At 51.3% G+C, this 11528-nt stretch overlaps 2 protein-coding genes and 1 non-coding gene across 3 annotated transcripts; 1 reads left to right on the forward strand and 2 right to left on the reverse strand.

Moving 5' to 3' along the window:
* Positions 1–3907: 3907 nt before the first annotated feature.
* TRNAS-AGA (transfer RNA serine (anticodon AGA)) lies at positions 3908–3989 on the reverse strand. Its single transcript has one exon. It is a non-coding gene; the product is annotated as a tRNA-Ser (tRNA).
* Positions 3990–4275: 286 nt separating this feature from the next.
* On the reverse strand, positions 4276–5950 carry LOC123123749 (11-beta-hydroxysteroid dehydrogenase B). Its single transcript, XM_044544347.1, has 4 exons — positions 5731–5950; positions 5453–5645; positions 5163–5380; positions 4276–5070 (listed from the first exon to the last, which is right to left on the reverse strand). The coding sequence occupies exons 1-4, from the start codon at positions 5914–5916 to the stop codon at positions 4504–4506; spliced, it is 1164 nt and encodes a 387-aa protein (XP_044400282.1). The 5' UTR covers positions 5917–5950; the 3' UTR covers positions 4276–4503.
* Positions 5951–8468: 2518 nt separating this feature from the next.
* Positions 8469–10078, forward strand: LOC123123748 (uncharacterized). The gene is made up of 2 exons (XM_044544346.1): positions 8469–8600; positions 8708–10078. The coding sequence occupies exons 1-2, from the start codon at positions 8492–8494 to the stop codon at positions 10033–10035; spliced, it is 1437 nt and encodes a 478-aa protein (XP_044400281.1). The 5' UTR covers positions 8469–8491; the 3' UTR covers positions 10036–10078.
* Positions 10079–11528: the final 1450 nt, after the last annotated feature.

Consider the following 11528-nt stretch of genomic DNA (forward strand, 5'->3'; position numbering starts at 1 on the left):
GCCGCCGGGGGCCGCGCCTCCCGTACCTAGGGTTCGTCCGCCGGCCGTGTTGGCCGGCTGCCCTAGAGAGTCTTTTTTCCCGATCCTTTGATCCGGATTTTCTCTCTCTCGCCGGTTGCCTTGATCGGCGCCTACTTTTTGGTTTTCCGGTCTATGTGATCCGGTTTGTGTCGCCCATCGCCGTCGTCGACCCCGTGCGCCTCTATTCCAACACCGGCGCCATTGGCCGGCTTCTTCACCGACCCGGCGGCCTCGCGCGTCATCCGCGCGTCTGCCCGTCGGTCGCCCCGACTCGGCGGCCTCGCGCGTCGGCCCGCCGGTCGCCCCGACCCGGCGGCCCTTCACCGCCGCCGTTCGCGCGATGGCCCGCCCGTCGATCTACGTCGGCCGTCACCGCCCTGCTCCGACCGGGACTCCTGCATCACCCCGACCCGGCAGCCTCGCGCCATGCGGCGGCCAATCATAGCTGCCCCGCCGCCCGCCGCCGCCGGCTTCATCTCGGACTCCGCCGCCACCACGCCTCCACCGAGCGGCGTCCCCGACCTCGCGTGCGATCGGCTTGATCACCCGCTCGCTGCCGCGATCCGCCTCATCTACGTCGCGCAACCGACCTGGCCCGTCGGTTACGCGCGCCTCCGCAGGTCCCGTGAAGATCGTCCCCGAGTTCAGCGCGCCTCTCCACCGATCGAGCATCGGGCTGCCGCTGCATCGCCCCGTCGGGCCGCAGCGCCGCCGCCCCATGGTTCTTCTCCCGGCTGCACCGACCCGCGTCACCGCTGCGTCGCCCCTTCGGGCCGTAGTGCCGCGGCCCGCGGTCCCCCGCCGCCCCGAGGGCGTCCGCTCTAGGCCGTCCCGTGGCTGCATCGACCCTCGCGCCGCCGCTGTGTCGCCCCGTCGGGCCGTAGCGAGCGTGGCACGCGGTCCACGCCGCCGTCCCGAGGCCGTCCCCGCGGTTGCACCGACTCGCGAACCGCCGCTGCGTCGCCCCTTCGGGCCGCAGCGTCGCGGCCCGCGGTCCCGGTCGTCGCCCCGAGGTCTTCCCGCCGTCGCCCCGACCCGCCTGCCGCCGCTGCGTCGCCCCTTGGGCCGTAGCGCCGCGGCCCGCGGTTCACTCCGCCGTCACCGCGCGTCGACCTCCCGTGGTATGCACCGCGCCGTCTCCCTTGGCGCGGGAACGCCACCGTCCGCGCCGGTCTTCGTCACGCTGTCAGGGTTCTTCGCCTACTTCGAGCACCGCCGCCGCACTCCTAACCTAGCCGCCGCCGCCGCCGTCAGGCCGCCGCCGCCGCTCTTCTTTGGCCGCCGCCGCGGCTACCTCCGTAGCTGCCGCCGCCGCCCGTCGACCCCACTTCGTCTTCGTCCAGCACCAGCTCGTCGCCAGCGTTGCCGCCATCTACCCCGACCGCTTCATCTACTCCGACAACCGCGGGCGACATTGGCCCCGCGCCGATTGGAGCCGCAACCGTCGTCGAGTCCTTCTCTGCTGGCCTCTCCGACCTCTTCGACGTGGCGTACAGCTCATGCAGGTCCCAGTCTACACATGCCCGGTGCTGGCAACACCGCCGCGTGCCTTCGTCCACGACGTGTCCCCGGGCCTGGCAAGCCTGGTGCGGCGCTTCGTCAACTTCGTCTTCGACCGTCTACGCATGCCCGGTGCTGGCAACACCGACGCGTGCCTTCGTCTACGATGTGTCCCCAGGGTTGGCAAACCCGGCGCGACGCGTCGTCAACACCATTCTCCTTCCTGGCGCACCACTTCTTCGACACCACTGCGCCCATGACTAACTCGGCGCCTCCTTGCGCCTGCGGCTCCACGGCGACTCCATCGACACCGGCTACCCCGACTCGACATCGACCACGGCGTTCTTCGCACGGCTACCTCGACCACGGCTACACCACCCTACGCTCTCGGCTACATCGACATCGGCACAAAGGGTTATCATCCGCTTGAGCAACTCGTCGGTTTCCTCTACAGTCAACGCGTCCGTGACGCGACACCGTCCACGACGCTCCCGCTAGGACTGCGGGGGGATGTCAGTCCGTCGGCTGCTATTCTCTCCAGTCTGACCGTCCGCGACGCTCCTGTTGTTCGCAACGCTACCGCTACGACCGCGGGGGGATGTTAGAGATATATTTGGGATACTTGTATTTGGTAGTCTAGGATTTGTAATCCGTCTCCTACCTTATCTCCAGGAGAGGCGTCTTGCCCTCCAAGTCTTGTACTCAATATATACTCGCCTCGAGGCTCAATAATACATTCATCATATTCCGCAACAATCCCCCTCTCCCTTCTAACAGCACGTTAGCAAGCGGACCGGAGGCCGCGTGATGGAGCCGGAATGGGCCACATTATGACATTTAGCTTTGTGTAGATCCGAGACCTCCGGATGTTAATTAAGGCCAAAATTTGAGGCAATACCAACAGCTTTTGGTAAACATTTTGTGCCTACACATGTCGGTCAACCAAGGAGACCTAGATCGTGACGCTCAACTTTTCTAGACTTTGCTAGCACTCGTTTTTGTGACACTGTTTGCCTGAATGTCTCGCCTAATACTTGTGTAAACTCTTTCCACTAGGAGGATAATTTTTTGATAAGTTCTCTCATGAATGGAATGTATTTATTATCTCTTTGTGAGATAAAGTCTTAATTAAACAATAGGTTTCATGTTGGTGTCCCTTTTATCTTTCTTTTTGTTAACATGCTTTTGTTGTGGTGTTGGCTTTTCTTGCCTTTTTTGTTAACATGGTAAAATATCTACAATAGCTGGCCAACTCATGTCTGATGCCATGGAATGTATAATCGTTTCGTAGTAGTGATCGGAAGATGGAATGATCACTTGGACATACTACCGTGAGGTCCCCCATCAACCGGGGAAGAGAAGAGCAACGATTGGTGGAATTATTAAATAACCACATACATCATATATCATGAACATATACCGTAGCTGTATTAAATAACCATCATATATCATAAACATATATCATGAACATATACCGTAGCTGAATTATTAAATAACCACATGCATTCCTGATTGTAATGTGGGCGTGCTACGCGTCCGCTGGTTGATCTTTTCAAAAGATTAGCTAAACCGTCAGATTTGCCTCATCAAGCGGACGAGTGCGCCTCCACCATTGCAACACAGATCTTGTTGCAGAATTATTTCTGAAACACAGGTCTTCTTGTAGAATTTGTTTGCAATGTTTTGTTGCATTATTTTGCAACTGAGGTTTTGTTGCAAACTTGTTTTGTAACTGAGGTCCTGTTGGAAAATTTTGTTGCAAAACGTAGGCCCGTCGTAGACTATTGCAATACAGCATATGTTTCAGAAGCATAGCTCTTGTTGCAAAAGCGAGTTCAAGGAAGGATGGTATGCAGGTCCTCACTTGGACGCGTGTCACACATGGGAGATGGCGGACGCGGCCGCTGTGATCTGCCAGATGATGGTAAGCGTTTCCCATTGCAACTGAGGTTTTGTTGCAAACTTGTTTTGTAACTGAGGTCCTGTTGGAAAATTTTGTTGCAAAACGTAGGCCCGTCGTAGACTATTGCTATACAACATATGTTTCAGAAGCATAGCTCTTGTTGCAAAAGCGAGTCCAACGAAGGATGGCATGCAGGTCCTCACTTGGACGCGTGTCACACATGGGAGGTGGCGGACGCGGCCGCTGTGATCTACGGGATGATGGTAAGTGTTTCCCATTATATTGTGTTTCTCAAAAATAGAACCCGTAAAAGGAGCATAGTCCATATCTCGATTTTAAAAAAATGGAGTGTACTAGCTGCGCTTGGAGATGTAATAAGAGAGGAAAAAATGAGGTTGGTTTGGAAACAACGCGTCCACTGACCGAGCAAGATTCAAAATTTCTTCAACAAAAAAAAAGTAAAAATAGAAACGAAAAAGAAAGCGTGGTCGGCAGGATTCGAACCTGCGCGGGCAAAGCCCACATGATTTCTAGTCATGCCCGATAACCACTCCGGCACGACCACTTCGATGTACTATGTCGACGCACCATATCCTAGTTAGTTGTGACCACAGTCTCATCTAAACACACCGATGGCTATACAAACCTGCAGTGCAATTCACTTACAACATATTACATGCCCACACTCTTATATTTCTTTACGGAGGGAGTAATGATTAGCTGGAAATCAACATTGCCAGTCTCTTTCCCCCCTAATGAACCAGCATGAGAATTGACATGTACCAACAGCCTCTTTGCCGTCCGGTGCAGCGACACAAATTCGTTTGGCAAATCCGCGTACAGCAAAATCGTTTTGGCAAAATGAGGCACTTTCAGTCTAGGCATATGGCATTCTCATCTCATGCATAACGAGTTCTTCTTACATGGAGCATTTATTTGTTGAAGCACCATGAGAATCAGTTCATAGATAGCGAGCACAGACAGCTTAAGCAAATGGCCCTCGTTGCCACGTACACAGACAGCTTAAGCAAATGGCCCTCGTTACCACGTACACAGACGGCCGGCGCCGTGAACTCATCTCACTCTAGCTTGTGCAGCTGCGCCGCCGCCGGCCTCCGACCAGCCACCGCGGCCGGGTACTCGATCAGCGGGCGGACGGGTGGAGCCGGAAGCGCCGCGGCCGGCGCGCCCACAGGGGCAACAACGAGCGCACGGCGTCCAGTGCCGGCGACCGTCGGCGGAGCGGGCGCGGTCGACAGCAGCAGGCGGAAGGTCCAGCCGAGCACGTCGGGCGCGAATGCGCGGAAGACGTGGAACACGTCGTACCATCCGGGCCGCCGCACCCGGGCGTCCCCGCGGCACGCGCCGGCCACCACCGCCCGCGCGTACTCCTCCACGGCCTGCCCTCCCGGCGCCGGCAGCGGCGGCGTCGTGTCCGCCTTGGTCCACTGCTGCGGCTGCGGCTGCGCCTGCGTCTGGTCTGCCGCCCCCGCGCCTTCCTCGAGCGGGAACCTGCTGGTGCCGATGCCGGTGCCGGCGCCGGGCTCGCCGCCGATCCAGCCGTGCGTGGCGACTGTGATCCCCACCTCGTCCTTCACCTCGTACCGCAGCGTCTCGTAGAAGTCGACCACCGCCGCCTTCGCCGCCTGCAAGCACAGCCGGCAGAGCGCACAACGTTTGATTGATCTGAGAGATCACTGGCGGTGCAATTAGTCGGCCGGGAAAGGGGCGGGCTTACGGAGTAGAGGCTCATCCGGGGCATGGGCAGCCAGGTGTCGACGGAGGCGTTGACGACGACGCGGCCGTGGCTCTGGCGCAGGTACGGCAGCGCGGCGTACGTCGGGTACACGTTCCCCCAGAAGTTGATGTCCATGAGGTGAGGGAACGCCGCCGTGTCGCCGGCCTCCTCGAAGAGGAAGTCGTGGCCCAGGCTCACCGTGTTCACCAGATGATCCACTACAGACAGTCAGACACTCAGATTTACCACTTTGAAGCAGAGCATGGAAGAGATTGATTGTATGCACTCACGCTGGCCGAAGTAGCTGATGGTGTCGGCGACGAGGCGGCCGCAGTCGTCCTCCCGGACGACGTCGGCGGCGACGACGAGCACGTGGCCGGCGCCCAGGGCGCGCGAGTTCTCCCGGACCGCGAACAGCCGGTGCTCCCTCCGCGCCACCAACACCAGGTTCGCGCCCCGCCGCGCGTACTCGTACGCCACTTGCTGCGCCGCACACACCATGAGCAATCCCCATCAACGTTCACGGAGCTAGGCACAGCATCACTAATTCACCATGCAGTGAACGTACCTCGCCGATGGCGGAGGAGGCGCCGGTGACGAGGACGACCTTGCCGCGCATGTCCTCCTTGGTGAGCGCCTTGAGGGCCCACTCGAGGGCGCGCAGGAAGGAGAGCGTGGGCCACGCGAAGGCCAGCATCACCATGCTCGCCGGCGGCACCACCAGGTCCATCAGCGCGGTCAGCACCCGCTCCATCGTTTCCGATCCCTCCCCGCTCCGCCGGCCGGTGTCTGGCCTCTCCTCGGGCGGCAAGGCTAAGCAGGGCAAGGCAGAGCGGCAAGGAGAAGAATCGAGGAAGGCAAGTGAGAGAGTGTCGAGAGGTTTCTACTCTACTACTCCTAGTTCGGTGGGAGGATAAGGACAAGCGAGCGTGGGTGGGTGGCAGCTGCGAGGACGCCTGCCGCCATGCACAGGACACGATCGAGCTCGGCGCCACCTGCCCAGCCACGAGGGTACGCACATACTATAGGAGGCAAGGTTTGGCAGCTTCCTCCTTTCCCCAGGCCCCAGGGCTCAAGACATCTGCGGTAGAAGATGTTAGATACTCCCTCTGTTCCGAAATGTATGTCGCTGGGGAATATGTTCCGACCAGGTGAAAATGGGCAAATGGACCTTTATGCCCCCAGTTCAAACTTTGAATCTGTCCGTCATCTTCCTCAGCGTCTTCCACCTCCGCCTCCGCCCCGGCACTCCACCTCCGCCTCCGCGGCTCTGCCACCCGCCCTCCACCTCCGCCCCGGCACTCCACCTCCGCCTCCGCGGCTCCGCCACCTGCCCTCCACCCCCGCGCTCCTCTCCCACGCCAGGGGCTCCTCCCGGCCCCCGCGCGCCCAGGTGGTGCTCTGCTGCCGCCCGCTGGTGGAGACGAGGTGCTGATCTACTGCCGGCCGCTGGTGGAGGCGAGCTGGTGCTCTGCTGCCGCCCGCTAGTGGAGGCGAGCTGCTGCCTACGCGCGCCCAAGGGCTGTTCCTCCCCATGCACAGGTGCTGCTGCCGCTGAAGTCCTCGCCGCTGGGCAGGAGCTGCTTTAGCTGGAGTTCTCAATTTTGCTCTCCTAGGTTCATCTCCTCGCCCATTACTCCCTCTGCATCATCCGAGTAAACAATTTGATGATCATAAACTTGATGTAATCATCTGTCTTAAATAATTTGAATAATTGCATGTAGTACAATCTTGGAGTAATACTGAAATTTAACACTGAAACTGAACAGTGATATTGAACACTGAAAGATGAACACTGAGTAGAACATGTACTGTCAATACAAGTTTGGACTTGTACTGTCAATACAAAAAATGAGCATGTACTGTCAATTTAACACAGGTTTGGACTTCTTAGTTTCATCAGTACTCCAAATCAGTAGGAGTATGAATTAATGGGCAAAAATAATTGCTACTCTCATTTCAGGTAAAATTGAGTAGGAATAGGAGTATGAATATCAGGAGCATGAATACCAAGAAGGGTAGTGGTAAAACATAGAGCATGGCCTCCGAAAATTTTACCTCAGCCTTACTTTGAACCCACTATCATTTCTGTACTCCATTATTCCCATAAGAGGGTCTCTTTCACCTGTAACTTGACATGATCAAGTAAACTGTGCACATGGCTATTTTTATTTGAATCTTCAGAATGTCCAAACTTTTAAACACTATGGTATGACTGAACAATCTAAAGTGTTTGACATAATTTGATGTAAATAAAATACTCCGGTCATTATTAGTATGCAAATTTGCAGTTAGTGCTTCAAAAAAAACACTATGGGAAATGACTTGAATGGAGAAATGTTGAGATACCAACCTGCTAGCTGAAAGTGCGGCATGCCGGCATGAGAGTGACTGATGCCCTCACACATCTTTTTTCAATAGCCCTTCTTTAAAACAATCTGATGGAAAAAAATTCAAGGTCACAAGTCATATTACTGTAGGGCTCATATTACTGTAGAAGAGGGAAGAGAGAGAAGAGAGCAAGAATATGGAGGTCACAAGAGGAGTATACTACAGTAGCTCTCCTCTTGTTGCAAGTCCTACACTAAACTACTAAAACTACTGCTTGCAAGTCCTAACATAACAGCAGCAATCATCATCAGTACTCCAAGTATCCAAGATCGAATAATTAACAGAAAAACAAGATAACCTAACAGAGCAAGATGGAGTAATCCAAGAAAATTAATTGAAAATTGCTGAGTAGTGTTGTGTGCAAGTGCAAGTACTCCAAATTTGTTTGAGTAGCAAATCTTGGAGTACCGGAGGACTCCAAGTTAAATGTACTCAAAGCAAAATTAACTTGGTGATGCATGCTAAACTTGAGAACCATCATCAGTTGGTACACACATCATTCAGATTACACATGATAATTAATTAGGTGCGATAACTAAATAACCCCAGCAGCTACGTTAGTTAGGTGTAGTAAAAACTCCTACTGCTACTGCATCTTTACCAACCAAATTCAGTGACAGAGCTACTCCATTTTACTCAAAATTCAGTATGCAAAATTAACAGTAATCCATACAGCTGCTTCATACTCCAAATTCAGTATACAAATTCAGTATTCATGTACTACTCCAAGTCCTACACTAAACTACTCAAAGATCATTTTCATTTCCATCTGATCATTTAACGTTAAACAAGCAGTGCAAGCAAGAGAATAGTGCAAACAAAGTATGCAATAATGTTGTACTGCTCCAATTGATCATTTTCATTTCCAAAATGTACTGGTGTGCATCTTGAAAGTTCAACCTCTTACCTTGAAAGTTCTTTTTAGTTGCCTGGAGAACATGGATCTCCCAGACCTCAACTACACCCCACCTGCAGAAGATGAAGATGAAATGGACGAAGATGTAAGAGATGAGATGGACGAAGATGTAGGAGATGCAATTGTTCAAGGTAAATGACTCAAATGATCATGAGTAGAGAGTAAACGACTCAAATGACTTGTGTAAATGCATTGTTGTACTCCATTTGATCATATATAATATATTTTCTTTGTGCAGGTGTTGAGCAAGCAGTTCAGAAAAGGGATATCCTAGATGACAAGAAAAGATATGCTGCTTATGTTGCAATGCATACATTGTGCATGAGTAGAGGGGGAAAGTTTAAGAGAGATGACAAGAAAAATATTGCTGATTTCTTTGGAGTGGGTGTCTGGAATATACAAAGGATTTGGAAGAAAGCGATGGAGCAAATTGCTGAAGGTCTAGACGTAGATGTTTCAGGTCAGAGGAAAGGAAATTGTGGAAGAAAGCCGAAAGACATCAATCTAGAGCAAATCCCTACCATCCCACTAAACAGGAGGTCTACTATCAGGTCACTTGCCTGGCAACTCGGGTGCAGCCCTACGACACTCCACCGGAAGTTCATGCTCAAGTTGATAAAGAGGCATACAAATTGTTTGAAGCCAGCTCTAAATGAAAAGAACAAGAAGGATAGAATGAAATTTTGCTTGTCAATGCTCGATGAGACAACAACACAAACTGAAAGGCCAAAATTCAAGACCATGCACAACATTATTCATATCGATGAGAAATGGTTCTATATGACCAAGAGAAAAAGGAACTATTATCTGTTGTATGGGGAGGAAGAGCCTACAAGAACTCTGCAAAACGGCAGTTGTATTGGAAAGGTTATGTTCTTGACAGCGATTGCTAGGCCGAGGTGGGATAATGAAGGAAATGTGACCTTCTCTGGAAAACTTGGAATTTGGCCGTTTGTGAAAGAAGTTCCGGCTCAAAGGAGAAGCGACAACAGGCCCAGAGGAACATTGGAGACAAAGTCAATAAAAGTCAACAGGCAAGTAATGAGAGAGTTCATGATAGAGAACCTGCTGCCAGCAATACAAGCATCTTGGCCTGAGAATGATGCTGGGCAAACCATCTATATACAGCAAGACAACGCTAAGCCTCATATCTTGCCTAATGACCCAGAATTTTTAGCAGCCGTGGAAAGAACTGGACTCGATATCAGACTAATCCAACAACCTGCCAATAGCCCTGATCTGAATGGCCTTGACCTTGGGTTCTTCAGCTCGTTGCAATCTCTAACAGATTGTTTAAGCCCTAGAACGCTTCAGGATCTTATCAAGGGTGTGCTAGATGAATTTGAAAACTATGATGTTTACAAGCTGAACAGAGTTTTCCTATCTCTACAAGCTTGCATGATTGAAATCTTGAACCATGCAGGGGGCAATGGGTATAAAATACCCCATGCAAACAAGGAAAGGCTAGAGAACTTTGGGATGCTACCTCCAAGACTTACATGCCCTCAAGAGGTATATGCAAATGCCCTGCACAATCTTGGGATAATGGAGAGAGTTGCTTGTTGAGTTGCTTGTCGAGATGCTAGTTCAGATGCTTGAGGAGATGCTTGTTGAGTTGCTTGTCGAGATGCTTGTTGAGATGCTCGTCGAGATGCTTGTTGAGATGCTTGAGGAGTTGCTTGTCGAGATGCTTGTCGAGTTGCTTGTTGAGATGCTTGAGGAGTTGCTTGTCGAGATACTTGTTGAGATGCTTGAGGAGATGCTTGTCGAGATGCTTGAGGAGTTGCTCGTCGAGATGCTTGTTGAGATGCTTGAGGAGTTGCTTGTCGAGATGCTAGTTTAGATGCTTGAGGAGTTGCTTGTCGAGATGCTTGAGGAGATGCTTGAGAAGTTTCTTGTTGAGATGCTTGAGGAGATGCTTGTTGAGATGCTTGAGGAGTTGCTTGTCGAGATGCTTGTTGAGATGCTTGAGGAGTTGCTTGTCGAGATGCTAGTTTAGATGCTTGAGGAGTTGCTTGTCGAGATGCTTGAGGAGATGCTTGAGAAGTTTCTTGTTGAGATGCTTGAGGAGATGCTTGTTGAGATGCTTGAGGAGTTGCTTGTCGAGATGCTAGTTCAGATGCTTGAGGAGATGCTTGTTGAGTTGCTTGTCGAGATGCTTGTTGAGATGCTGGAGGAGTTGCTTGTTAAGATGCTTGTGATTATTTGTGTGGAGTATGTGTGTAACTCCTTGTTTGTGTGCAGTATATGTAAACCCCTTGTGAAATTACTCCATATGTTTGCAAAAGGCTTCTATGGACTGGATTTTACTCCATATATATGATCATTTTTGTTTGAAAAGTTTAATTTAATTTTGTGAGGAGTGCATCATTTGTGTGATCATTTTTGTTTAATTAAGAGAGAAGAAGAGAGGGCACTGGAAGAGAGAGAAAGTAAGAAGAGAGGGCAACACACACACACACACAGAGAGAGAGAGAGAGAGAGAACTGGAAGATAATCAAGCACTCCAAGAAGAAAGAAAGAAGAGAAAAGAAGAGAGAAATAGGAGTACTCCATTAGTGAAAGTTTCATTTGGTTTCATTTGATTTAGGTCTCATATTGTTGCACTATTGTAAGAGGGCAAAAGAGAAAGAGAAGACAAATGAAAGAGACGAGAGGAGAGGAGAAGAGTAGTTCAGTTTAGTTTTAATTAAATGAAAAGGTTTAATTAACCAAGAACTACTCCTACTCCTACTCATACTCCAAGAACTACTCCTACTCCTACTCCAAGAGCTACTCCTACTCCTAATTTTAAATAAAACTAAACATCAAGTCCATAGAATAGATTTTACTGAAACTACTCCTGAGTTTGAGTAGCTTGTATGGCATGTCATGATTTTACAGAAACTACTCATATCATGATTTTACTGTCATTAATATGCAAGCAACAATTAAGTTCACAATATTATGCAAGTTAACAAGCTTCAGTAGCCCAAGTTTCAGTAGACAAATTAACACAAGCTACATACGACAACTTTCAAAAGAAGCTACAGCTGCTTCATGAGAATAAGCAAAGTTTC

Source organism: Triticum aestivum, chromosome 5D (genome assembly GCF_018294505.1).
Source record: "Triticum aestivum cultivar Chinese Spring chromosome 5D, IWGSC CS RefSeq v2.1, whole genome shotgun sequence".
Taxonomy (NCBI): Eukaryota; Viridiplantae; Streptophyta; class Magnoliopsida; order Poales; family Poaceae; genus Triticum; species Triticum aestivum.